At 43.7% G+C, this 27501-nt stretch overlaps 3 protein-coding genes across 23 annotated transcripts in view; 1 reads left to right on the top strand and 2 right to left on the bottom strand.

Annotated features, from left to right (window-relative positions):
- The window catches only part of TTLL5 (tubulin tyrosine ligase like 5), a 318372-nt gene extending 304970 nt beyond the window's left edge, over window positions 1–13402 (bottom strand). For 6 of the 17 annotated variants that reach the window (XM_036843217.1, XM_036843206.1, XM_036843205.1 and 3 more), the window contains exons 1-3: window positions 13034–13393; window positions 11555–11723; window positions 4854–4960 (exon numbers count right to left, since the gene is read on the bottom strand). In XM_036843217.1, coding sequence (XP_036699112.1) covers window positions 4854–4960; window positions 11555–11628 — 181 coding nt within the window. In that variant the 5' untranslated portion in view covers window positions 11629–11723; window positions 13034–13393. Of the gene's footprint in view, window positions 1–4853; window positions 4961–11554; window positions 11724–12718; window positions 12827–13033 lie in introns of those variants that run through there. The other 11 variants (XM_036843213.1, XM_036843218.1, XM_036843216.1 and 8 more) reach the window with 8 other exon arrangements.
- Window positions 13403–13514: 112 nt separating this feature from the next.
- ERG28 (ergosterol biosynthesis 28 homolog) lies at window positions 13515–22105 on the top strand. Of its 4 annotated transcripts, none has more exons than XM_036843220.1 (6): window positions 13515–13653; window positions 16007–16170; window positions 18466–18556; window positions 19044–19200; window positions 21112–21230; window positions 21358–22105. In XM_036843220.1, exons 2-6 carry the CDS (start codon window positions 16077–16079, stop codon window positions 21539–21541), a joined length of 645 nt encoding a protein of 214 aa, XP_036699115.1. In that variant the 5' UTR covers window positions 13515–13653; window positions 16007–16076; the 3' UTR covers window positions 21542–22105. The 4 variants fall into 4 exon arrangements, with proteins under 4 accessions (XP_036699115.1, XP_036699118.1, XP_036699119.1 ...); XM_036843223.1 differs by lacking the exon at window positions 19044–19200 and adding an exon at window positions 20306–20358 and having other exon boundaries at window positions 13517–13653; XM_036843221.1 differs by having other exon boundaries at window positions 13567–13648.
- Window positions 22106–22191: 86 nt separating this feature from the next.
- The window catches only part of FLVCR2 (FLVCR heme transporter 2), a 67009-nt gene continuing 61699 nt past the window's right edge, over window positions 22192–27501 (bottom strand). For both annotated transcript variants that reach the window (XM_036842343.1, XM_036842344.1), the window contains one exon: window positions 22192–25845. In XM_036842343.1, the coding sequence (XP_036698238.1) occupies window positions 25756–25845 (90 nt within the window). In that variant the 3' untranslated portion in view covers window positions 22192–25755. The remainder of the gene's footprint in view (window positions 25846–27501) is intronic.

The raw sequence follows: 27501 nt of genomic DNA, 5'->3' as shown, positions 1-27501 counted from the left end.
ACTCTAAGAGCAACAGAAGATAACTAATGCCCCAGATATACTTCTCAAGGGGATTTAACTCAGTATTATGATCTGAGCAGATCTATGTCAGCTATTTAAGAGAGAGAGAGAAAAAAAAAATAGACCAAGAGTGTTTAACAATTCCGAAATCTGAGGTAGCAACTAACAAAACTCATTCAAATTGTTCTTTTCATAAAGGAAGGTGAAGAAAATTATTAAACCTCAAGGAATTGGGGATATACAGAAAATTCAAAAACAGAGTTTGAGAAAAAAGTTTACTGGCTTCTTCCTTAAACACAGGAAGATGTATAGGAAAATAATCCAAAGACTTATAGGTTCTAGAAAATAGTGATTGCTTGAATAATGGCATGATTACATTGATGGATGCTAATTTCCAATAAATGTTAGGTATTCTAAAAAGGAAGGGTCGATTGCCACAAAATACATGGATTCATTTATGTGACAAACAAACCAAAAGAAGTATGCTAGGGGGGAGGATGATTTACTTCTGTTGTTTTTACGCACCTTTGATGTTTTGACTCTAATCATATTTAGTGGGAGATTCTCAGCAAATGTTAGTAAATCTTCAGAGACTCCAGCTTCAGAGAACATGAATGAACCATGTCCCTTTAAGTGGTAACCTAGCAACTTGCTGAGGGGATTAGAACACCACGACCCTTGGGGAGAGAGGAGAATTCAAATCCCAGAAGCAGGTGCTCACCATCCTTTGAACTCTGGCTTATTATGGGGCAAGGACAGACCTTAAAGTCATCTCAAGGTAGAGCAGATCCTGTTCAACAAATAGAGTAAGCAGCACAAGTTTTGAATGCCTACTGTGTGCTGAACATTAGTGATCTCGTTCTTACAATGCCTGCAAGGTAGCTATTATCTCCATTTTACTAATAATGAAATGGATTAAGAGAGTTTAAGTGATTGCACAAGACTCACAGCTAGTAAATGCCAAAGCTGGGATCTGAAATATTGACTGAGAACCCACGTATAGACTCTTTCCACCATATCACACAAAAGTTTGGATCCATAGTATGTAACCTTTGAAGACAGCTACAGGCTAACACCAGGATTCAGAGCACTGCTTAAAGTCAAAGAGGAGTGGAGATAAATGAAATTAAGAATAGAAAAACAATAGAGAAAGTGAGCAAAATAAAAAGTTTGCTCTTTAAAATGATTCTCAAAATTGACAAACTTTTAGTTAGACTGACTAAAAACAAAGAGAAAAGATTCAAATTACTAAAATCAGAAATGAAGGTGGGGACATTACTACTGTATTACAGAAATAAAAAGGATTATAAAAGAATACTATGAACAACTGTATGCCAACAAAATTAGATAAACTAAATAAAATGGAAAAAAACCTAGAGAAACACACAAACTACCAAAACAGACTCAATAAGAAATAGAAAATAGAATAGACAAGTAGAGGTTGAACCAGTAATCAAAAACCTTCCAACAAAGAAAAGCTAAGGACTAGATGCTTCACTGGTGAATTCTATCAAACATTTAAAGAATTGACACCAATCCTTCTCAAACTCTTCCAAAGAGGAGGAAGGAACTCATTCTATGAGGGCAGCATTACCCTGATACCAAAGCCAGACAAAGACATCAAAAGAAAAGAAAATTACAGAACACTTTTCCTTATGAATATAGATGCAAACATCCTAAACAAAATACTAGCAAACCAAATCCAGCAGCATATTAAAAGGACTATATACCATGCTCAAGTGAGATTTATCTCAGGAATGCAAGGGTGGTTCAATATACAAAAGTCAATCGATGTAATACACCACATTAATAAAATGAAGGAAAAAAAACATAGAATCATCTCGATTGATACAGAAAAAGCATTTGACAAAATGCAACACCACTGTAAGATAAAAACACTCAACAAAGGAATAGAAGGGAACTTCCTCAACATGATAAAGGGCATTTATGAAAACCCATAGCTAACATCATACCGAATGGTGAAAGACAGAAAGCTTTCCCCCTAAGATCAGGAAGAAGACAAAGATGCCCATTTTCACTTCTATTCAACACTGTACTGGAAGTTCTAGCCAGAGCAATTAGGAAAAAGAAGAAGAAAAAGAAAGAGAGGGAGGGAGGGAGGTATTCAGGTTAGAGAGGAAGAAGTAAAATCTCTATTTACTGATGACATGATCTGGTATAGAGATAATCCTAAAGAACACACACACACACTCTCACTATTAGAGCTAATAAATGAGTTCAGCAAGGTTTCAGGATACAGGATCAGTATACAAAAAATCAATAGTAAGGCTTCCCTGGTGGCGCAGTGGTTGAGCATCTGCCTGCCAGTGCAGGGGACATGGGTTTGAGCTCTGGTCCGGGAAGATCCCGCATGTCGCAGAGCAGCTAAGCCCGTGAGCCACAACTACTGATCCTGCGCTCTAGAGCCCACGAGCCACAACTACTGAGCCCACGTGCCACAACTACTGAAGCCCGTGCGCCTAGAGCCCATGCTCCACAACAAGAGAAGCCACCACAATGAGAAGCCTGCGAACCACAACAAAGAGTAGCCCCCACTCGCTGCAACCAGAGAAAAGCCCTCGCGCAGCAATGAAGACCCAGCGCAGCCAGAAACAACAAATAAATAAAATAATAAAATAAATTTATTAAAAAAAAATCAATAGTATTTCTATACACTGACAATGAACAATCCAAAAATGAAATTGAGAAAGCAATTCCATTTATAATAGCATCAAAAAGAATAAAATATTGAAGAATAAAGCTAACCAAGGAGCTACAAGACTTGCACACAGCAAACTATAAAACATTGCTACAGGAACTAAAGAAGACCTAAATAAATGGAAAGACATCCCATGTTCACGGACTGGAAGACTTAACACTAAGATGGCAATACTTCCAAAAGCAATTTACAGATTCAATGTACTCCCTACCAAAATCACAAGAGCCATTTTTGCAGAAATGAAAAAGCTGATCCCAAAATTCATATGGAATTGCAAAGGACCCTGAATAGCAAAAAAATTTTGAGAATGAAGAACAAAGTTAGAGGACTCACACTTCCCAATTTCAAAACTTAGTACAAAGATACAGTAATAAAAATAATATGGCACTGGTATAAGGATAAACAAACAGACTGACAGAATATTAAGAGTCCAGAAATAAACCCATACATCTAATGGTCTACTGATTTTCAACAATAGTGCCATGATCATTCAGTAAGGAAAGAATAGTCTCTTCAACTAATCATGCTGGGGCAACTGGATATCCACATGTAAAAGAATGAAGGTTGACCCTTATCTCACACTATATAAAAAAATTAACTCAAAATGGAACAAAGACCATTTAGCTCTAAATTTAAGAGCTTAAACTATAAAACTCTTAGAAGAAAGCACAGGGATCATGACTTTGGGTTAGGCAATGGTTTCTTAGATATGACACCAAAAGCATAAGCAATAAGAGAAAAAGTAGATAAATGGAACATCATCAAAATGAAAAACTTTTCCCCATGAAAGAACACTATCAACAGCATGAAAAGACAAACCACAAAGGAAAAAATATTTGGAAATCATTTTTCTGATAAGGGTCTAGTATCCAGAATGTATAAAGAACCCTTACAACTCAACAACAAAAAGATAAGCAACCCGATTAAAAAATAGGCAAACACCTTGACAGACATTTCTCCAAAGGAGATTATATAAATGGCCAAAAGGAACATGAAAAGCTGCTCAATGTCATTAATCATTAGGGAAATGCAAATCATAACCACAATAAGATACCACTTCACACCTATTAGTATAGCTATATTCTAAAAAACAGAAAACAACGAATGTTACTGAGGATATGGAGAAATTGCAACTCTCATATATTGTTGGTGGGAACGTAAAATTGTGCAGTCACTGTGGAAAATCCTTTGGCAGTTCCTTAATAAGTTAAACATAGAATTACCATACAACTTAGCAATTCCATTCCTCGGTATATACCCAAAAGAACTAAAAACAGGTGTTCAGACAAAAACTTGTGCATGAATGTTCATAGTAGCACTACTTACAAGAGCCAAAAGCTGGAAACACTTATCCATCAACTGATGGATAAACAAAATGTGGTATATCCATACAATGGGATGTTATTCAGCCACAAAAAGGAATGAAGTATTGACATATGCTAAAACATGGATGAACCTTGAAAACATTATGCTAAGTGTAAGAAGCCAGACACAAAAGGCTAAGTATTGTATGAGTCCATTTATATGAAATATCCAGATTAGGTAAAGCCATAGAGACAGAAAGATTAGTGGTTGCCAGAAGCTGGGATAAGGGGGTTGGGGAGTGACTGCTTAATGGGTACAGGGTTTACTTTTAGATGAAAATGTTCTGGAACTAGATAGTGGTGATGGGTGCACAGTACTGTGAATGTACTAAATGCCACTGAGTTGTATACTTTAAAATGGTAAAAACGGTAAATTTTGTTACGTGTATTTTACCATAATTATAAAAAACAGTATCATTAAACTTATTGTGATAATCATTTCATGATGTATGTAAGTTAAATCACTACGCTATACACCTTAAACTTGTACAGTGGTGTATGTCAATGATCTCTCTATAAAACTGGAAGAAAAAAACAAAAAAAAAACACATGTACACATAATTCTAAAAGAAAAAAAAGAGGAAAAACAATTTAATATGCAGAAAACGATTTAAGAAATCACAAATAATCCTTTCAAGTATAAAAAAATCAATAGAATATTCTCATGAGCAAGGCCCTTTCCCTAACTAAATATGGTTATCACTCTTCTGTAAGACGAGGTTGTCAGGGCCATGCCCAGCCCTGCCCTCAGTGGGGAAGGTCACACCTACCTCCAATCACTCGAATACCATTGTCCTTTGTCAGAACAGCCTCAGCATGGAACACCAGAACTGGAATTCTCCTGCAGCCTCCGGTCCACACGATGCATGGATGATCTCTACAACCGTAACAAAAGGCTTTATCAATCTACAGCTCAAAATCTGAGTTAACAACTGAAGCACATCACTGTGGTTTGCTGCTGAGCCACTTTCCCCTTCTTCTGGAACAAGCATCCCAAATGTCCTATGGGAAACCATTCATCGCCCATTCTTAGTCAGATGGTCTGTTTAAGATTAACTCCGTTCCTGCTGCAGGGACGGACCTTGACTGGCTTCGGCCAATCAGGGTTTTCCATCCCCCAGTTATAGTTACTGGTTCAGGGATGAGGACATAAACCAGCTGGAGCCAGTGTGTCAGGAGATATGTCGTGTGACCCTCTAAGAAAGCGATGCTTTCTCTTCTGTAGCAGCTGCAGGAGAGATGGCCTCCTCCCCTTGATGGTGTAAGAGAATGAGGTCTGGAAGTGCAAGTGTCATTTTGTGACCTTGGAAGGAGAGCCTGGAGCTGTTGGTAAAGGAGAAGGTCTGCGGGAGCCTGACTGAAAGAATAAGAGAAATGAGATCCTGAGTGGCAAATGTGCAGTTGCAGAATCAAGCCTTTCCTAAATATGAGTTCATAAATTCCCTTTATTATTTAGGACAATTTATGTCTTAGTCCCTGGCACAAATAAGAATCCTAACTAAAATAGTCACAATAATTGACAGACCACTTTTACACCCTATAGTCCCTTTTTAAGCCAATTTGATGATCCATCCTAAGATTCTGAGCTAGGAACCCTAAATTAATACAAGTACCCCAGTTAAAACCACATATTTTAAAGGAAGCCTATACCAAATGGAACAATGTTTTCCTCCAGAAAAGGACCTCTGATTTTATTCTCTTCCTATCTTCCAGAAATCTCTGTTTAATCAATCTCAGACAGATGTGTATTTATTCACAGATTAGAAAACTCTCCAACTGTCTTAGTGCATGAAGGTAGGAAAGGAAAGAAATGACCTGAGTCCCTACTATGTGTCAGGAATTACGCTAAGAGCTTTCACATGTTATCTCACTTAATCCTCTTGCCTGCACTATGAACTGAAGAAAAGGTGTTCAGAGAGGTTGAGCAATTTGCTTAAGGTCATACAGCTGGTTAAGTAAGAGAACAGGTATTTGAACCCAAGTGTCTGTGCTCTTTCCACCCTTCCATCTCCCTAATCACACATTTCAGTGATTTTTTGTATAAACACCTTAAACTCAACCCTTTGGGAACTGAAATTAATCAATTCCTTATATGGAATAAGATCCATTTAGCCAAGATTCAGGCTGCTCTCAAAAACTCACATGACCACACCCCTTAACAAAGGCCATACCACAAACCTCAGGGCCAAGTTAGACTCTCCCAATACAGGTTTAAACAGATCCACGCTTTAAATGCACAGGCTGCCAGGCTACCAATCTTAGAGGTGAGGCAGCCTTTAGACTTGGGATGAGCTGCCAAGAGCTTTACTGAGGAAAGCAGAGAACACCATACCTACTTCATTTCCTGGTTTCTAGAAATGGAATGTGGATGCTTATTTTTCTTGCGATTTGACTTGGGTGACAGTGCCCATTTGTGAGAAATTGGTGTTTATAGGGTGCAAGAAGGATTTTTTTTGTGTGGTTTGCTTGCTTTTTAATCTTAAACACCTGTAAAAGGTGGGTATAGGGCCAGATGATTCCTATGCTCTCTTCCAACTTTAATTTTTTTCACTATATTTCTAAGTCAGAGGACAGAGGAAAAATTAGGCAGCCTAAACTATCAAGTCTTAAACAGAAATTCTGGAAACTATCGAAAGTTCCTTGTCAATCCATCTCTAGCTGCAAACTGGCACCACTGTGCCTTAGCACTTACAAACAATGGATTACGGATAAAAGGTAAAAATGCCTGATGAGAGTCAGAAACACAATAAACATACACAGCTGACAAGAGACACGGCCTTAACCATACTATCTATAGAAAGCCAAATCCCTGACACAGAATCTTTTCACTTACAACCTCTGAAAAGAGAAAAGAGGTAGTAGACAAATCATTAGTTCAGTAAGGTCGACCCAAACACGCTTAAGGCAGACGTTGCATTGTCATTAAAAGCATGCTCCCACCAGGTGGTGCTAAAGGGAAAAGATTCAAAATGATTAGGAAGCTGAAAATTGGGACTTTAAATTTTCATTTACACCAGAAACTGGTACATATTAAGAAATTATGCTTTTACAGACATGAAAGAACAAAAAACTTGGATGACTAATAACCAAAGTAGACCAGTTTTATGGTTTACTTTACTGAAAGCCTAAGAACATTGTGGTTTTTTTTTTTTTTAAATATAATCATATACTTGTGTGTATGTGTGAGGGTATAGAGCCCTACCCTTCTTTTTTTTTAAAGATTGATTGATTGATTGATTGATTGCTATGTTGGGTCTTCGTTTCTGTGCTAGGGCTTTCTGTAGTTGCGGCAAGCGGGGGCCACTCTTCATTGCGGTGCGCGGGCCTCTCACTATTGTGGCCTCTCTTGTTGCGGAGCACAGGCTCCAGACGCGCAGGCTCAGTAGTTGTGGCTCACGGGCCTAGTTGCTCCGCGGCATGTGGGATCTTCCCAGACCAGGGCGCGAACCCGTGTCCCCTACATTAGCAGGCAGATTCTCAACCACTGCGCCACCAGGGAAGCCCCCGTTTTGGTTTTTAAGAAGCAATTTCCTGAGTAATAGATATTATTCACTCCTGGGATCCAGCCTACATAACTCAAAGCCTCGGTGCCTCATTCATACCAATGTCCCTGCTGGAAATGCCTTCCCCACTTCTCTCTGTTCATTTAATCCCACTCTCTAAAGCCCAGGTCAACTCACCACCTCCTTGGAGCCTTCCTTAGCTCCTCCAGCCCACAGTGATGTATTCTTTCTCTGAACTGTAGCACTCGCTACATAATCATTTGTTGATGATCTTTGTAACTGATCTAAAGCCAGCTTTTACAATCAGAATTAAATATTTTTTTTAGTGACTAAAGAAACCTTACATCAAATTAACGTTTCCACATCTCTATATAAATTTATATTTGGGAACCCCAAACAAAATACAGAAAAAGAGCCCCTTTACATTTACTATTTGAAATAATGCCATGCAAAACAAGGATGCCTGGACAGTTTCTAGCTCTAATGTCCAGGACTGCAAGGCATCAATACTTTAATACAGCCTAGAGTTCTGAGCAGATCTAGCAGATGTCCATGGATATATATCTTTGGATCAAGTCAACATCCTTAGATGATTTAAGACCTTCTAACTTCCAAAACTTTAAAAATGTAAGCATGTTGTTCCAGGTGTGAACAAGATTGACTTAAGATTCCTAATGTATAAAACAAGTTATCTGATAGACATGAGCTAATGGAACATTAACAATCAAAACTCAACAGTAGGAGTTTAAAAGGAAGAGGAGCATAAGGTCTGTGAATTTGGATGGGGAGGGCGGGGGGAAGGTGGAATGACACCTGTATTTTCACTAACTTCCACTAGAAATTTAATGTTTCTCAATTACGAATACAGGCACCAAACACAGTAGTAATAGTATTACCTGTGTTTTTTACTCTATCTGAAATTACAGATTTTTTTATACCAAATTACAGTTGTTGCAGACATCTCAAAATATCACTGACATTTATCACTGCTTATAAGTTATGGTAGTTATTAAAATTGCCACTAGATCACCTGTGATTACAGTCTTCTCATCTGGTGTGATGAGGATGGACAACAATTTGGCAACTCTCCACTCTGAAGCAATCATTCAGCTACCAAATGGTGACATTTCACAGTGGTGGTCCAGACATCTATGATGTTTCTTGGTATTCCCCACTTTTAAGTGTTAATCAAAGACCACCCAAGTATGATGGTCTCATGCAAACTAAGCAAAAACAGTCTTCATGTTGCTGTCTTTAGAAAATAAAATCTAACTTTCTCATGTTTTAAATGAATGATCTTGTTATTTAATGTATTAATAAAGACGTACATATTACTATACCACAAGTTTGGTTTTTTAAAAAATTCTGATAACTGCACTTCAATGCAATTGGTATTCTTTGTAATGAAATGTATTTTAAGCACTTAAAAGACCTAAGGTGATCTAAAGCATGAAGCCTCCATTTATTTACTCATTAAGTTAGTCACTCAGTCAGCGAGCATTTATTGGGTGCTTACTAAAATATTAGGTTGAACCACCTAAAATTCTCAATATTTGACTGTTTTTGACCTACCAAAATAGCAATTTCATACAGTTCAACATAATACTTGTTGGGCCCAACCTATAAGCCCACTAATAAAAGAGACAGTCATGAAGTAAAAGATCTTGAATCAGAAAGATTGATGTTTGAAGCAGAAGTTAAAATTTTTGTGAAGTGGGTAAGAGGCAGCACACAGAAAACAAAAAGTCACAAGAAGGCAAAGTGACCAGAGAGAATTATCCATTTAATTATCCTGAATGAGAATGACCCAAATATAATATCAAATCTCTATTATTTTCTGTGACCTAATAGTGATGAGAAGCCTTTCCCCAAAGCTTTACTAATGCTTCAATAATTTTTTTTCAAATTACATTAAATAATGTAATCTTCTACTTTATAATAAGAAATAAACTTTAAATTCAATATAAAATCCAATAAAAATAATGCCTTAATATTTGTATGGCATTTTATCATTTAAAAGTAATTTCATACACATTATCCTATTTGATCCTAACTATATCCCAAAAAACAGCGTGGGAGGGGCTTCCCTGGTGGCGCAGTGGTTAAGAATCCGCCTGCCAATGCGGGGGACATGGGCTCAATCCCTGGTCCAGGAAGATCCCACATGCCGCGGAGCAACTAAGCCTGTGCGCCACAACTACTGAGGTTGTGCTCTAGAGCCCGCGAGCCACAACTACTGAGCCTGTGTGCTGCAAATACTGAAGCCTGTGCGCCTAGAGCCCATGCTCCACAACAAGAGAAGCCACTACAGTAAGAAGCCGCACACTGCAATGAAGGGTAGCCCCCCGCTCGCCGCAACTAGAGAAAGCCCACGTGCAGCAATGAAGACCCAACAGAGCCAAAAATAAATAAATTTAATTAATTAATTAAAAAAAAGAAAAGAAAAGAAAAAAAACAGCCTGGGAGATATCATCCCCACTTTTCAGGTTATATAGCACATGAATCCTAGTGGACTTACAGAGAATCTTTAAAACTAATGTTACCTTTAAGCCAGATTCTCTCTTTATTCTCTGTGTCAAGTAATAATGTTAAAGGAGGCAAAACATCTAAGTGCTTCAAAATCCAGGAAAGCTAGGTCTGAATCTCAATTTATCACTCTCTACGCATCCCTGAGGAAGTTCTTTGATATTTGTGGGGCTGAACTTACAAAAGTGGGAATAATAACATCTTTAGATTAAATGAGATACAGCAGTTAAAGCTCTTACCATCACCTATAGCAGCTACACTTATCACTATCATTCATTTATATTATTATGAGAATCCAGCAATGAAGAAACTTGACTCTTATCTAAAAGAACTCAGGAAAGCTATGTGTCTCAATAGACTCAGCACAGGCTATAGAATTCTAATGTCCTGCTCCACACTTACTCAAATAACTTCTTTTTTTTTTTTTTAATTAATTAATTAATTAATTTTTGCCTGTGTTGGGTCTTCGTTGCTGCGTGCAGGCTTTCGCAGCGAGCGGAGGCTACTCTTTGTTGCGGTGCGTGGGCTTCTTATTGCGGTGGCTTCTTTTGTTGTGGAGCATGGGCTCTAGGCACGTGGGCTTCAGTGGTTGCAGCACGTGGGCTCAGTAGTGGTGGCTCGCGGGCTCTAGAGCGCAGGCTCAGTAGGTGTGGTGCATGGGCTTAGCCACTCCACAGCATGTGGGATCTTCCCGGACCAGGGCTCGATCCTGTGTCCCCTGCCTTGGCAGGCGGATTCTTCTTTTTTTTTTTTTTTTAAATTAATTAATTTATTTTTATATTTATTTTTGGCTGTGTTGGGTCTTCGTTTCTGTGAGAGGGCTTTCTCTAGTTGCGGCAAGCGGGGGCCACTCTTCATCGTGGTGCACGAGCTTCTCACTATCGCGGCCCCTCCTGTTGTGGAGCACAGGCTCCAGACGCGCAGGCTCAGTAGTTGTGGCTCACGGGCCCAGTTGCTCCGTGGCATGTGGGATCCTCCCAGACCAGGGCTCGAACCCGTGTCCCCTGCACTGGCAGGCAGATTCTCAACCACTGAGCTACCAGGGAAGCCCTCAAATAACTTCTTATTATCATCATTCTATCATCCTAAAGGCTTTTGAGAAAATACCCAATGTCACAGAATTGAGAGACCTACTTTTCTTCAATATCTAAAAATTTCAAAATCTCGTATGTTAGGAGCTCTGATCAAGAGTTGACTAAGAGCTACTACCTGCAACGTCTAGAGCCAATGTTCACTCATGAACCCAGAAACAGAGCCTTATCTCATTTCAGATAGCTGATGGTCGCCCAATAATAAGATCTTGAATTAGACCATGTATGAAAACTAAAACCAGAGTCAGACAACACCAAACGAAGGATATTGGGTAAAAGATGATTTGAGTAAAAGAGAACTATTTTCCATCCTGAACGCAAAGGGTCAAAAGCAGGCTTGCTATTACTTACTCTTGGCTTACCGCCTCCTCATCCTCTGAGGATGATGCTGTTTCCTCCAGGTCCCGGGCCATCTCGACTGGCATTTCCTTTAGAGTTTGTCATGCAGTCAGCAGACGGGGGCCTCAGAGACCTTTCCTTGCAGATTCACTGGATCAAACAATTTGGGTGGCACAGATTCCTGCAAGAAAGCCAAATGACCTGAAACACAATGCAGTTGTCTTTTTGTTCATTACTGCTGATGATTTTCCAAGTAATGAAAATGAATATTTACCTAAATAGTGTCAAACCTCTAGAGGCTTACCTTCTTTCACAGTGCTTCATATATGCCACAAAAATCAAGATTTTTTTTTTCAAACATACTGTCTGTCCTCTATGTATTTGAAGAGCTGCTGTGAAGTTTCAGTTTCTCGTGTTTCTTTTACACACTAAATCTAACGTGCAACAAAAGGATACACTTACTTAAGAAAGTCTGAGGTAGGTGGCTGATTGCCTAAAACAGATTCCTTGCTAGAAAATCCTGACGCGAGTGAAAAATAAAAACGCAAGTATTAAGATCCTTGCAAACATTTCTTTAGATTCTATGCCAAGCACAGGTAAAATACCCTCATGTTTCCGCTAAAACAAATTCAACCACTAAACCAAAAAATGAATATATTCTGCTGAATCAAGGTCATAAATAGCTGGAAAAAGAAAAAACAACTGTCCTTCCACACTCTCAAAAATTATTCGCCCTTACTAAAAATCACAAACTATGATCCAAATATCAAATAGACATTAAAATTAGCATATTTCTAACTTAAAATATTTTTAATAGAGAAAAGGTACATGTTCATTGCGTGTCTTTTTGGATGGAATAGAAATTACAGGTAAAGAAAATGAAAATGTTTTAATGACCATAATCCCATTACTCAAAGATAACCATTTAATGTCAATCTTTCCAAACCTCATTTTTCTATGCATTAATATATGTGATAAGAACGTAAATAGGGCAAAAAATGCCAATTCCGATAACGATCCTTACACATATTCAGTGAAATGGGCAATATCTAACAATCTAAAAGGCGTTCTTCCGAGTATCCCCAACGGGACCTCTCAGTATTTCCCAAAATGTTGGGAAGTCCCTTAAATTAATACAAAACAAACAAAACCTCCAAGCGAGGAAGGGATGCCAACCTGTCCTAGGCTGCCAGCAGAGCAGGGAGAGACAGGGCGATCGGAAGAAGATTAAGGGCACTCGCCCAAGGAGCGTCCTCGCCCTAAAAGGATCGGGCCCTCAGTCCCACCCCCGGCTCACTCCAATCCAGGTAGGTTCTCAGATGCTCCCTACAGTAAGGACGCGGGAGACTCCGCCGCAGAGATTCAGCCCAGCGCGCCCGGAAGCCAGCAGCTGCTCCCGGACTCTGAGAGGGAAGTGCAGCGGACGGCGCCCGCCCAGACTTGGGAGCGCACCTCCCTCCGGTAGAGGAGTGCGCCAGCGCAGGCGTTTACCTGTTTCATCTTCCCATGGCTCGGGGCGGGCAGGCAGGGACAGCGCTCTGCGCCTACCTCCCTCTTCCTTCCCCAGCCGGGCTCAAGGCGGCAGCCGACCACTGCTTCCCCCGTTACTACAACAACCAACAAGTAACCGCCCGCTCGGAGCCACTGCGCAGGCGCCCGCCACCCGGCGCGGACAACGCTCGGCTTCGGGCGCGGACAATTGTCGTCACCGCCGCGCAGCGCAGGCGCAGGGCCTTGTTTTCCGCAGAAGTCTTGACTTCTTTTTTCCGCTCTTTTTACCTCCGCCGCAAAAAGATTGGCTCCGAACCTGGAGTTCTTCCGCCACGCTGAACACGATGGGTCACTGCAAGAGCGGCATACCGGGGGTGAGGCTTGGGCAGCGGCAACCGCTGATTGGCAGTGAAGGGGTTCACGCCCCATCTCCTGCTCGAGCAGAACCAGAACAGCCAATCAGAGCGAGGACTGATGGAAACGACCCAATCCTGGAGACTGGCTGAGAGTGGGAGCGGGGACAAGTGGTTCAGGTGGATTCAGGGCTGGAGCTGTGCTGGGGAAGCTTCTTGCTCCTGCTGTTGCTGCTGCTGTTCTTGGGAGTCCAATCGCTAGATAAGGTGAGTGTGGGGGAGAAGAGGTAGGTGTCTGTGTGGCATCTGACTGAGAGGATCCCGACAGTCTGGAAAAATGGAGGTGGGATAGAAGGAGGATACCAGGGAGGCCACCTTGTGGGGGAAAAGAGGTTCCAGAGACCAAGAGAAGAAGGAGCTGGGAAGATGAAAAAGGCTTGATAGGTTCGGAACTAGTGAATGGATGAACGAATGAGCGGCCACTCTGAGCCTAGCACGGTGCGAGGAACCTTTACTTTCTCACGTAATTCTTATAATAACCCTTGAGGTAGGTATTTTTAATCTCCATTTTGCAGGTAAGGAAACCTAGGCTGTAAAGTGTAAATTACTTGCCCACGGTCACACAGCTACTAAATGGTGGGTCCAAGAAAGGAACCTCTCACTCCCAACTCTACTAACACCACACCTTTGCTTCCCTGGGCCAGGGCAAAATTTGAGAATAGGTGTTGGATGCTCTAGGGGGCCCTCCAAAGCTTTAGGGAAATTGTGCTGAGGGATTGGCAGAGCAGTTCGGAAGAGTGCTCAGGCTCTGCCTTCATCAGCTATCTGCTGGGGTTTCTGAGAGCTTCTGTGAAACGGGCGTAAGTTCTGTCAAAGAGGGAGGCCATCCGTGCGGCTTTTCTGACCCTGAGAGAGCCTGAGTCTCCTGCTGAAGGAGGGTGAGAAAACAAGGAGGATGGCGGGGGAGGGGAGTGTGCACATCTTGGCCCATGCTGTAACTGCTTGTGATTCCAGTAGAACCCCATTCTCTCTGGACTTTGACAGAGTCCACTTTTGTGACCCATTTTCACTGAGCGATTCACCCATTGACCCTTCCTCCTCTAGGACTCTTTGTTTTTTGGTGCTTCACACTGTCTTGAGCCACTGCTGACTTTAATATCTGTTTCAGCTGGGTAGTGTAGGAACATAACGAAACATCTACTGCCGGAGTGACAAAGGAAGCCTGATAATTTATCGCCACTTCAGGCCCAAGAAATTAACCTGACAACAGATAAACCATGGGCCAAGAAAACATAACGAAGATGGCAAGAAGCAATTCCATGATAAGATTTTTTTAATCTATGTGGTTTTTACTTAAACCAAGCTGAGTGCTCAGCAAGGGTTGATCTAAGGTTTTGTTTTTTAAACAAAAAGTACATGACCTGATGGTATTTTCTATGCAACTTGAAGACAGAAGTGGCTCTGGTATGCTTGTCTTCCTCAAAAATGGAAACTTCATCAAAATATTCTCAAACAGTGAGACAGTCTTGCAACATATAGACCAACAGACCATGCTTCGTATCTCAGCTCTGCCATCTATTAGCTGTGTAACCTCAAGCAAGTCACTTAACCTCTCTGTGCCAACCCTCATCTGTAAAATGGAAATATTAAGTGTCTACCCACCTTGTTTTAGGATTAAATGAGATAATATATGATAGGTTCTTGGCATAGTGCATGGCATATACAGGTGCTCAATAACTGTTAGCTATTGTAATAGCTAACCCAACACCAACATTGCTGTTTCCTTCTCCATATAATTTTCTTACTAGTTCTCAAGTCACCGCAATTTATTTATTTTTAACTTTTAGATTGTTCTCCTTGTTCATGGAGGATGGTGTACCTGAGAACCAGAGTAGAGAAAACTTAAGGATGTAAATATTGCCCTCACACCATAGATTCCACTCAAATGTACAAGGCTTTTCTGTGCTTGGAAGGATCTGTCACCAGTAGCCAGGCAGGTATCTGTTAGTAGATTTATAATCACCTTTGAGCCACTTGCATTACAAAGGAATGACATGAAACGCCAGGCTAGTAGTAAAGATCCCAGGGGACTGATTCCAGCCAAGAGAAGAGAGTTCTGATTTAGGCTAATATTTTTGGAGAAATTCCTTAGACAAAAATAAGCACCGTGCTACTTATTGCAAAGTATACTGTTGACTCACCACTATTAGTATGACTAAATATTGAGACCAATTTCTGTACGTCTTACACCGAAGTCCATTTTATTTCTTTATAGTGATATTTGTACACCTCCCTTTCTCCTGTTCCCTTTCTTCTCTCCATTTTTTCCACTGGTTTTGTCATTTTCACCCACTGCATTATTTAGCCTTTTTCACTCTGGGTAAAGGTCAGCACACTTCGATTTAAGGTAGATATTCAAAGGCAGTGTGCCAACCCTGTGAAGGGTAACTGGGAGTGGATGAGCCTCAGGTACTTGGAGAGGAGTTTATGAAATGATTGATCAAGTAAGCTTAGTACAGCACTCATGGGTGGGACACATGTTAACTACAGAGGAGAGTGAGCTTATGGTTGAAGTACACTAACCATCTGTTGTCTCGTGCCCTTTGCCTTTGTTTCCAAGGCAAAAAGCCCTCTCAGATTTGAGGGGAGCCATGAGCCGGTTCCTGAATGTGTTATGAAGCTGGCTGGTTATGGTGTCCATCATCGCCATGGGGAACACGCTACAGAGCTTCCGAGACCACACCTTTCTCTATGAAAAGCTCTACACTGGCAAGCCAGACCTGGGTAAGAAAGCAAAGACCTGCATCCTTTGTGGGAGTGGCCTAAATTGTGGTTCCCAGACCCGGCTATACATTAGAATAACCTAGAAAAACTAAAATCAAACAAAGCACAGGTGGCCATTTCCCTCTCCAGACCTACTTACTGAACCTTTCACCCCCTGGGTGGGGCCCAGGAATCTATCTTTTAAAAACTTCCCAGGTGAATCTGATGCTGCCTAATGTAGCCTTAGGCAGCCGCTAGAGTAAGAGACGTGGTGGATAGCACTTGGTCCTTTTTACCCCCAAGCTTCTCTGAATACCTTTTCATTCATTTTACACTGCCCTAGGCAGCTAGTCTGTACAGAAAGCATTACAAGGGCAAGTGAGGAAACAGTTCCTTGGTGATTCTGTGGTGCCCGACTAGAAAACCATAAAGAAGCTTTTCATATTAGCTCAGCCCCCTTTCAGAAATCAGATCGTGGCGCACATGGTTTATACCCTACGTTGCAGATGGAGAATTACTAATCCAAGGTCTTCTCAAACCATGACATAGACCTGAGAAGATATCCCAAAGCCTTCCAAGTTGGTCTCCCAAATTGAACTTCCGCGGGCACATGGCGGCCTCTCCCAGTGTCCTGAGCCTCTCTGCCGAGAGTGTCTGCACATTGCAGCTTGCGCTTTGTTGCACTGATGTGTGGGGAGCCTTGAGCTGCAGCACCATTTCACAGTAGCTGACAATTCTGTGTCACATTTATAGCTAACCCAGATGCAGGCTCTGACCTAACTCATTTTTCTGTAACATCTGAGTATAAAATGAAACTAAGTAGGCTAAGGCTCACTTTGAACAAAGCTCAAATACAATGGGTGTAAAGAACCTGGAAAAGTGGGCAGGACAGTTCCACTTTTCAGCCTCCAGTGCAGTCCTCAGATAGTCCAGGAACCCTGTATAGATTCACAGGGTTTAAAGGTTGTCTGTTCTAGCCCTTTGAATTTAAAGTTGACACAGAGAAGCCCAGGGGTAGAAAATGCCTCCTCCCTCATGACCTGGGGTCTGTCCTGGTACTTTTCTGATCATAGCAGGACCCTGGAGCATCCCGTAGAATTTCACCTGATGCCTAATCTAGTTAGGGTTGGTGAGATATTCCACTTTTATATCTCACTCACTAGAGAAATTTCCTGCCTTTTCATCAGAAGAGCTATCAAAATGCTTTATAAAGAATGTTGCCCTCCAGGGCTAACCGTTAGATATCTGTTTGGTATATGGAATTTTTTCTCACCTTACTACCACCTAAAGGTCTTCAGGGCTGTGAATTTGGTATTGCCGTCTGGTTTTCCAAAGGCCGAAAAATCCTTAAAGCAAAATCCTGAAAGACCTTTCAGTTGTCAATGTTGTCCCTTAAAATTTCTCTTGCTCAGTAGACCAGCAAAGAAAGTATCTTTGCTTTCACCGTTTTGGTATTCCCCCTCCCCACTACTAGATGCCTTAGATCAATGCCGGTACACTAATATCACCAAGGCCAGGGAGGTTTTAGAAAATACCAGGTGGGCTCTGGGCCCACCTCCAGAGTGTATGATTTAACTGTTCTAGTACCCAGGTCTTGGTAGTTTTATAAAATTTCTTCAGTTGATTCTAATAAATGTCCAGGATCAAGAAGCACTGTTATGGTCCATACTCAGGACAAGATATTTAATACAGCAGCGCCAGAATGAAGCTAGCAAAAGCAGAGTGGCCCCAGCAAACACCGAAGACACAGTGCTTTGTTCCCTTTCCACATGCACAGGAAACCAGCCTGGTTAGGGCTTCGTTCACATAAGATTCAGAAGACCCAGGGACTTGGGTCTGTTAAAGACCAAGTGTGGGCATCTAGATGGGGCCCAGTATTTCTGAGTTATCTCCTGTATCAGCCTTGAAAGTCTGCTGACCTCCTAGGCATCTTGTATTGACAGACCACTCTCCACCACGTTCCCCCAAACCTGTCCGGATCCAGACTCACTGGGCTTCGCCAACACCAGAGCGGCTTCCAGGGCAGAGCCGTAAACTACTGCAACCAGGAGTTACTGCCTAAGTGGGCTGCCTGTTGGGCTCCTACTCTTGAAACTCGCCCACCCAGCTGTAGGCGTTTGAAGAGGAGCTGAGCCAGTTCTCATTCTGGAATTCTTTCCATTCCTTCTAGTTCCCATGTGCAGCACCAGAGCCTCCTCTTTGCCCAGCCAAGCGGAGTTCAGGCCTAGCTCCCTGCCCCCTTCAGTGAAGTAGGAAGGGTTTGGAAGGAACCCTGACCCTCCCTTCTCAACACTCTTGCTTTTTTCTGCTGCACAGTGAATGGCCTCCAAGCTCGGACCTTTGGAATCTGGACGCTACTCTCATCAGTGATTCGCTGCCTCTGCGCCATCGACATTCACAACAAGATGTACGTAAGGAAGGGAAGAACATTAGCTGCCTTCTGTTGGAAATCAGGTGCTAAGCATACACATTGTGGTCCTCTCTTGGAGACCTGTTAATTTTCATACATTAGCCTCGGATGTGGATAATAAAAGGTGAATAGGTTCCATTCCTTCCAGGCCTAAAAAACATAATAGGCCTGAAGGTCTTTAAAGTTTGAAACTTTTCTGAAACTGACATAACAAACTGGTTATGTCATGATCCAATAGCCTGCATCATACCCCTCTACTTCTTTACGAAAGAGTCAGCCTTTCTTCTACTAAAGAGGTAGTGTGCTCTTTTTAGAGAGGCCATGACATACCTTATTCTTACATTCCTCCTTGAGAAGCAGGAATGAACAGAAATCACGATCCATGAAAAAATGAGCCCACAAGTTAAATGGTTGTATGCTTATGCAGAGTCAGGAGGTGAGGGTGACAGAGAACCCAGGACTCCTCTGTATTCTGCCTCTTCAGGGGACTCACATGGACTAATGTGGAACAGTTGCAAGCAGTCACAGCCTCTGGTCTAGATAATGTTGTAACCCGTGCCGGCCACTGGAGGGGGCTCGAGCTTTCTTCCCAACAGCAGTCATCACCACAGTCAAGGTGGAAAGTTTGCTCAGGTCCCCAGGTGAGGCCACCAAAACACCAGCTTCATACTAAAATATTTTTGTCTTATCGAGACTCTCAGCATCTGGGCAAGAGAGGAGATAATGATATTTATTGAGCCCCTCTTATTATGCCAGATGCTTCCATCCACATGGCTTTGATTAAGTCTCCTCTTACTAGCCCTGGGAAGCAGTGATTTTCATTGCTGATTCTGTAGATCTACATATAAGAGACCCAATTAATTTAAACTGAGGAAGACTTGACTCAAGTGGGATTTGAAGCAGGGCTATTAGCACTGCGATCTCTCCAGCTTTATTTTTTCATATTTTTGAACCTGAAACTGTGGTTTACTTGTTCTAGATTGACACGTATTTTTGGAAGCAGTGCAGTTTAGTGGAAACAGCCTGAGGCCCGAGAATGAAAACAAGAAAATAGGCTCTGGTTTCAGTTCTATTGGTAACTAGCTTTGTAGCAGCAAGTTCATCATAGACCTTCTCTGCATCTCGGTCCCTTCATGTATAAAATGAGACTGGTATATCTGTTCTGCCTCTCAGGGTGACTGGGGGAAGTAAGGGCCGAATAATCATTTTAAAGACCTTTACCATGATGAAGAATTGCTGTCAAGTATAAGGGGTATGTCTTTTGCTCGCTGTGCTTTGGGGATGAGCAGAGACAGCTGAGACTTACCTTTACCTCTTTACCCTTTCATTTCCCCTTCACTCAACACAGGACAGCTGCAAATGCTGACTTCTGTTTCCAACGTTTTTTGAAAGCCTGGGACTTTGGTCCAAGGCCTTCTGATATGCACTCTGATTCTATTCCCTCCCTAACTGGAAACTCAAAATCAACTCCCAGCTGCTCTCACTTTCTGAGACAGTCTATTCTCAGAAGTTCTGCCTATTTAATGTGTATATCTCTAAATAAACCTGCTTTCACTTAAAAAAAAAAAAAAAAAAGACAACTCCCATACATAACTATTTACTAAGTGTATAAAAACATGCACAGGAACGATGAAAATCAAACTTAAGATATTCCTTCTGGGGAAAAGGAGGCAGAAGAACGGGATCAGGGTGGGAAAAGGATACACAGGAGGCTTTAACTGAAATCCGTAATATTTTATTTCTTAGAAAAAAAGCATCTGAAGCAAAAATGTCAAAATATTCAGATTTGATGGAGCAAGGTATTGGTTGCATGGGGGTAAATTCTATTATGTATATTTTTTTGTATATTTGAAGTATCTCGTAATTTTTTAAATTTCATAGTTAAAAAAAAAGGTACCAGCAATCTAAGTGGTCCGTCATCCTGTAACCTCTCTCTTCTCCACTTCCTTGTCAAAGCTGAGGAACAAGTTCTCTTCCCATGAGGTTGTCACTGTGTCCTCCATCTGACCATCTTGCTAGGTTAAGATGCAAAATATCCAGCCCACGTTGCAAGAGCATCTAAAGGCCCTAGAAAGGTCCTTGCTACCCTTTCCCCATACATGCCCTTCATTCTATGGCATCCATCATATGAGCACTGACCAGCCCCTGGCCAAACATCTGCCAGGTGGGCTTGGACTAGAGTCAAGCCAATTTGAGTAAGTAGAATACGTAAGCATGATTGATCCAAAATTGTCTACACTGCCTAGGATTGCCATACTCCAGACTCTGCTTTGCTATTGCTGGCTTCACCACCTTGCTAAGACTTGCAGAGGTCCTCTGGTTGCCTGGACCATTCCCCTCTCAGTTTAGCAGTTGAAATCTTCAGTTTTGCCCTAGATGTGAATAAATTGATGTGATCAAGCAGCCAGGTCTTTCCCAGGACCAAGTCTCCTTTTTCTTTAGCCATAGTCATTTCCTGGGTTTTGATTTGTGTGTTTCACGTCTGATCAGTGCTTTTCCTCTGCACTGCACAAGCTGTACCTTCAGTCCCATTTCTGTCTGCTCCCCTGTAGGCTCTACCACATCACGCTCTGGACCTTCCTCCTCGCCCTGGGGCACTTCCTCTCCGAGTTGTTTGTATATGGGACCGCAGCTCCCACCATTGGCGTCCTGGCACCCCTCATGGTGGCAAGTAAGCATCCAATGACCCTAGAACTCCTGCAGGAGCTGTCCCAGCCCTAGGGACGAGCCTTATACAAGCAGTATAAGACAATGCCGTGCTTATGTCAGCCACTAATCAATCTTGTCTCTGTATTAAGGTTTCTCAATCCTGGGAATGCTGGTGGGGCTCCGGTACCTCGAAGCAGAACCAGGATCCAGACAGAAGAAGAGAAACTGAGGCCAACATCACCACGTCCGAGACCTCGTCTTCCACCTTTGCTGGCCTCTTCCTTCACCCTCTTTGCTCTTAAATTTCTTTTCTGCTCCATCCTCCACTTCTAGTCCTTTACTTTTTTTTTTCTTTAATTTAAAATTTTTTAAGATATTTAAATATGCATACGGCAAGTCGGTGCCATTTAAATGTATGTACCATTTAAAGAATCATTTTAAAATGAATACTCTGTACCTCCATCCAAATCAAGAAATCGCCAGCACATCCAAAGCCCACTGTGTGCCCTTCCCCCACCCGCAGCCTCTTCCAGGACCCCTTTTCCAGCCTTCCGCTTTTTTCCTTTTATTTTCACCCGACGATTTGACTTGTATGGTGGGAACACGTGAACTGTGAAACTTAAAGCTGCTGCCTCACCCACACCAGCTGCCACCAAGGGCTGCTTCGAGGGGGTGTCAGCCCAGGTTGGGCTCCTCTCTGCTGCTGGACCCAAGACTCTGAACCATCCAAGGGACAGGCAGTTCTTCTAAGAAGGGCTCCCCTGCAAGTGAGCATGGCTCCTTATCCTTGTGCCTACAGGTGGATCAGGGTTGGAAGAGTCTGGGCTGTTTTTAGACCTTCCGGTCAGCTGTATTTGTGTAATGAGATTTGTAATAAATAGAAAAACCTTCTGCTCTGATCAGTCCTCGTACTTTGGCCTCCCCTAAGCCCAGAGCACCCCTGCCCCTCCTCTGAGGCCTAGCAGAGGAGAATCACAGCTTTCTGCTGATCAAATATACCATGAGTAGGACAACTCAAGACCCAGGCAAACCTGGCTGCCTTTTGTCTCTTGCTCATTTCTTGTGAAGTCAAACCTTCCTCCTCTCCATCCCCACCTTCAAGATTCTGAGTTCACAACTGAACAGCCAGGACCCTCTCTTGTTTTCTTCCCAAGGAAGAAACAGATTCTTGAGAAAGCAGAACCAAGCAGCATAGAAGAAACAGCTGTATGACCATGAAAAGAACACTGGGGCCCCAGGACAAGGCACTGGAGCAGACTGCTGCCATCCAAACACAACCCCGAGCACCTCCACACTGGCTGGGCCCTCATGCACAGCATATAGATGCGAGAGCCCATTCGCTATTTCAACAAGTGTTTATTGAACACTTACTGCCTGCCGGACACTTGGGAAAGACAGATGAACGACCCAGGCAATGTCCCTGTAGTCAAGGAGTCAGACTTATCAACAAGCCCATACCTGAAAGAACAACTCCAGACAGTGATAAGAACTCTAGGAAACAAGGCACTGTGATCAGGAACAGGAGGGAGGTGCACAACTTAGATCATCGGGAAAAGCCTCCCTGAGGAGTTGGGATCTGAGTTGAGACTTGAATCGCAGGGATCATATGTCTTAAGATGTGAGGTGGGCATTTAGGGCAGAGGGAGCAGCATCTAGTCTTGTTGAAGGCCTACGATCACTAACTACAGGATGGTGAGGTTAGGGAGTGGAAGGTAGGAGTTGGAAGGGAGGCAGGGGGCTTGTGAGGGCCTGACAGGAAGCTTGAAGTTGACACTTCAGTTGGGAATTCTCAGTCAGTTAAGGCTCTTCAGGTGAAAATCTTCCCTAAACTAGCTGAACTAATAAAGGTAACATTGGCTCACAAAACTGAAAAGAGGATTATAGGCTTCAGGAATGGCTTGATCAGGACTGAGCTCTATTTCTCTGGGATTCTTTTGGCTCTGCCCTCCTACATTGGCTTCATCCACAGGCTGGCTTCCTTTATGATGATTATGGTGCCAAAAGTGGTTGTTACGATTCCAGGCCTCACGTCCCCACCTGGAAAAACAGCTCAGTGGTACAAACCATCTTTCCCTTACCAGCTATTGTAGGAGGCAGTAAGAAAAGGAATGATCTTACAGAGAGTTAACATTTGAGGTCCACAGGGAGCCCACCTAAGAAAGGAATGAATGAAAGCATAAGATGATGTGGATCCTCTAGGCATGCACCACAGAAACATGATTCCAGATAAATAAAGACAAGATCCCGAAGCATCTAAAGAAATGATACAGAGTATTTGGCAGACACTATGAGTATAAGATTTCTCTGACGACAGCCCAGGCTTGGCTCCCTTCCCAGGTGGTTTAAAGTGGAATCATAATGTTGTCTCTCCACCTAAGAACTGCTAACAGATACGGAGCCAGAATGCCACAGACACAGTGCAACTCTCTAAAGAAGAAATGTCCAGGAAACTGATCGTTGCAGCCCACTCACGTAACACGCATAAGGTAAATGCAATCGCAAAGGGAAGAGTGGCAGGAAGGGGGATGATTCAGAAGAACTGCAAATGACAAAACAACTGGATTCCGGCCAGCACGACCTGGTGAGTGACTGCTCTGATTATAGAACAAACATTCCAGCCACCCTTTGAGGCAGAGCCAGAAGCCACAGTGGGCTCTCTGGGCAGCAGGCACACTCAGGTGAACCGTCTGTGCGTGGATGCTGTAGGGAAAGCAGTCCCAGTCACATGTCAGACGTCGAGCTGCAGTCCCCCACAAAGGCCAGCTGTCACCTCTGCAGCCTCATCTTTTAAAACTCACCCACTAGGATGGCAGTATCTGTGTCAGCAGAAGACCACCTTCCAGGGTACGGAGCCCACAGGAGCTCCTCCTCTACCCCGAGCCCCTGCCCCTCCAGCCCGCTCCCGCCACCAAAGCCATCTCTGCCCCAATAAATGACAAGGCAGACCACATGGAGAATCTTTTATTGCCTTAAAATATCTGACATTAACAAGTAGAAAATACTAATTATGTTTTTTAAATAAATCAATGGTTTCAGTAAACATTTTGTTGATACATTTTAAGGGACTGAAGAGTAAACACTCTTTATCAAAAAGGCACCATCACTCTCCACCTCCCCTCCACCCCTACCTCAGTCCTCCCACCAGAAGTGTGAACTTCTTTTATTATGTACAGAATATCTGTACACACAGACACACACACACACAGACACACACAGAGACACACACACACACACAGACACACACACTTGGCTCCCCTTGGGCAGTGGCTCAAGTACCCCAGCACCGCTGCCACACAGGCTGCTCCAATATGCTGAGGCCGGGGCAGCATAGGGGTCATGATCCCGGAACTCAACGCACAGGAGAAATGACCAAAACATCTTATTTTTGGAAATACTACCCAAGCCCATGGGTAGAGCCAGACAGCAGGCAAAGCAGGAGAGGTCAGCTAGGGCTGATTGAAAGGGAATCTCTTTAAATTCAGAACATCTGAGAAAAAATTATTGCTATTAAAGAAGGGGGTGAGGGGAGAGGTGGGGATGCAAATACTGTCCCCATCAGAGATGGAATGCACTTCTCTAACCCAGCAGACCCGAGTCCCGTTCAGTGGCCACCTGCTGCCCCTTTCATCTCTCAGAAGCGTTCTGGAGTTCGCAGGGGGGGAAGGTATCCAGGTTGGTTTTCACTAAAGGGTACAGGCAGTTAGTTGGCTGGGCTTGCCCTCCCTCTGGAGAACACGTGGGCAGCGTCCAGATGACAGCAGCAGAGGTGACAGTGACACACACACAAGGCCCTAGGCCAGGACATCTTTTTTAGAAAAGAACCTTTCCATTCCTAAATCATTTGGGGACCAGAGTCCCCAAATTCGTAAGCACCCTCACATCCTGAGAAGGTCAACTCTCTGAAATCGGCTTCCCCTTAACAGCCACAGCAAAGTTTTTGTCAAGTTTACTGATGTTTGGTTTTATCAGCTCTTGGGAAAGAGGGTTTGGAGACAGACGCCAACATGAGCCGGGAGAACCTGGTCCCAGAGTCCTGAGGGGTTTGTCCTGATGGTGTTTTCTCTCCCTCCGAACGTTAGCGGTCAGTCTGGTGGCCCAAGAATGACCCTCGTCCAGAGCAGCTGCCGCCCCTTAGAATTGGGCTCCTAAGGGTCTGAAGACACTAGAAAAAGTTAACCTCCAGAGTAAGCTTGCTTTCCGTGATAATTGGCAGGCTCTCTCCTGCGGGATGGGGTGGAGGGAAGGCAAGGCAGCAGGCCAGGACTGACTCCAGGATTCCCTCTGCCCCCACCCACCAGCTGCCAGACCTACGTGGGGAGGGGCGGGGAGCCGATCGGCATGTGGTGAAAACTGCAGTCTCCCCCAGGCAGATGACACCAGCTCTGCGGTGGGTTCCAGGCGGAGGCACTGCTGTCCAAGCCCCAGCTATGCCCCCTGGTTCCCTCCAAAAGCTGCTCCGGGGAAGCCCGTGGTGCTGGCAGGGAGAGCTGTGCTGGCTGAAGAGGTGGGCGTGGTCCGTGTTCCCTGAGTCCCACCACCTTTCTCTCTCAGAGGTGCTCCTCCAGTACACTAGTGGGGGCTTTGCTGGTTTTGCTCTCCTCCTCCTCCTCCTCCTCCTCCTCCTCCTCCGCGGGTTTCTACAAGGCAAACAAGTGGGCAGCCCTTGGGGTGAAGAGGCAGGGACTCCATCCCGACCGGAGCATCTGCCTGCCAGTGAGTCTGTAATCCGCGGGGAAAACCAGAGTCCCAGGCACTCGGCACCCCTGACAGCGACAAAGGGAACAGGAACAGAAGCTCCGGCCCGGCCACAAGTGTGCTCCCCAGACACACACACCATCACGACAGGATCAAAGGAAGAACAAAAAGGCAGCTTTCTGTGACACCACAGCCACCACGGGCCACCTCACTGCGAGTGCCACTGAGTTCCGCTCACCCTCCTCCCCCTTCTGACAGCCTCAGCCCAGCTGGATGGACCCCCAGGAGGCTGTGCAACGGGCCAGGTCTGCACCTCCCTCAGGACTGCTGACCACCCCCGGTCAGGGGCAGCCCCAGGATGAGGAATACTGTTACCGTGTGCGTGGAACAGATGCAGCAGAGAACTGTTATAAAGGCAGGATGCTTAATGGCATATGTCAACTCCGGGGCTGAAAATAATGTATATATAATTTCCGCATAGAAAAAGAGACTTTGGGTCAGTTTGTCTTCAGTTTTCTTGGGGGCGAATGGCACAGGATTAGAAGACCTTCTGGGTCACACTTGTTAGCTGGGTGGGATTTATACATGGAAATTATTCTGTGAGGCCCCTAGGTGCCAGCGGCCAACTTGGGCATTTGTCTGCCGTTTTAGGAACACTTGGCTTCTTCCATCAGGGGCTCATCCAGTTCCCAACAAGGCCTCGTGCACAGGCCCCGCCCCACACAGCCCCCACCATCGAGGCTGGAGGAGCACGTCCACGGCACCTCAGCTGGACATATGGCACTCCCTCTCCAAGGACACTCTCAGGGCAGCATGTGGCAGAGATAACAGTGGCAGATCCAGCTTCCTGTTCTCCATCTTGCTAACTTTTTGGCACCAGCTCGGCCTCAGCCCTGAGAAGCCCTCACTCAGGCAGCCAGCAGCCGACTTCAGCCACTCAGGCTGTCTCCTCTCTCTGACACACTCATGCACATGCTCCCGCCTCTTCCAGAGCCATCACCTTGAAATCACAATCAAACAGGGCTTAGTGCCTCTGTGGCCAAGAACTACTAACTGGAAGAAGAATGGAAACCCAAATGCAGACTGTTGCCGTGAAGGTCAGTCATGACCCCCCAGCCAGAAGTTCTGGCTCCTTCTACCAAAATGACACACTTCACTGATTAGAAAGAGCAGCTCTGAAAGAGAAAAGCAAATACCATATGCTAACACATATATGTGGAACCTAAAAAAAAAAAAAGAACCTAGGGGCAGGACAGGAATAAAGACGCAGATGTAGAGAATGGACTTGAGAACACGGGGAGGGAAAGGGTAAACTGGGACAAAGTGAGAGAGCGGCATGGACATATATACACTACCAAATGTAAAACAGATAGCTAGTGGGAAGCAGTCCCATAGCACAGGGAGATCAGCTCGGTGCTTTGTGACCACCTGGAGGGGTGGGATAGGGAGGGTGGGAGGGAGACGCAAGAGGGAGGAGATATGGGGATTATGTATATGTATAGCTGATTCACTTTGTTATAAAGCAGAAACTAGCACACCATTGTAAAGCAATTATACTCCAATAAAGATGTTAAAACAAAAAAAAGAAAGAGCAGCTC

Source organism: Balaenoptera musculus, chromosome 2, assembly GCF_009873245.2.
Source record: "Balaenoptera musculus isolate JJ_BM4_2016_0621 chromosome 2, mBalMus1.pri.v3, whole genome shotgun sequence".
NCBI lineage: Eukaryota > Metazoa > Chordata > Mammalia > Artiodactyla > Balaenopteridae > Balaenoptera > Balaenoptera musculus.
The sequence above is the reverse complement of the archived record's forward strand: the minus strand, read 5'-3'. Positions and strand labels throughout refer to the sequence as shown.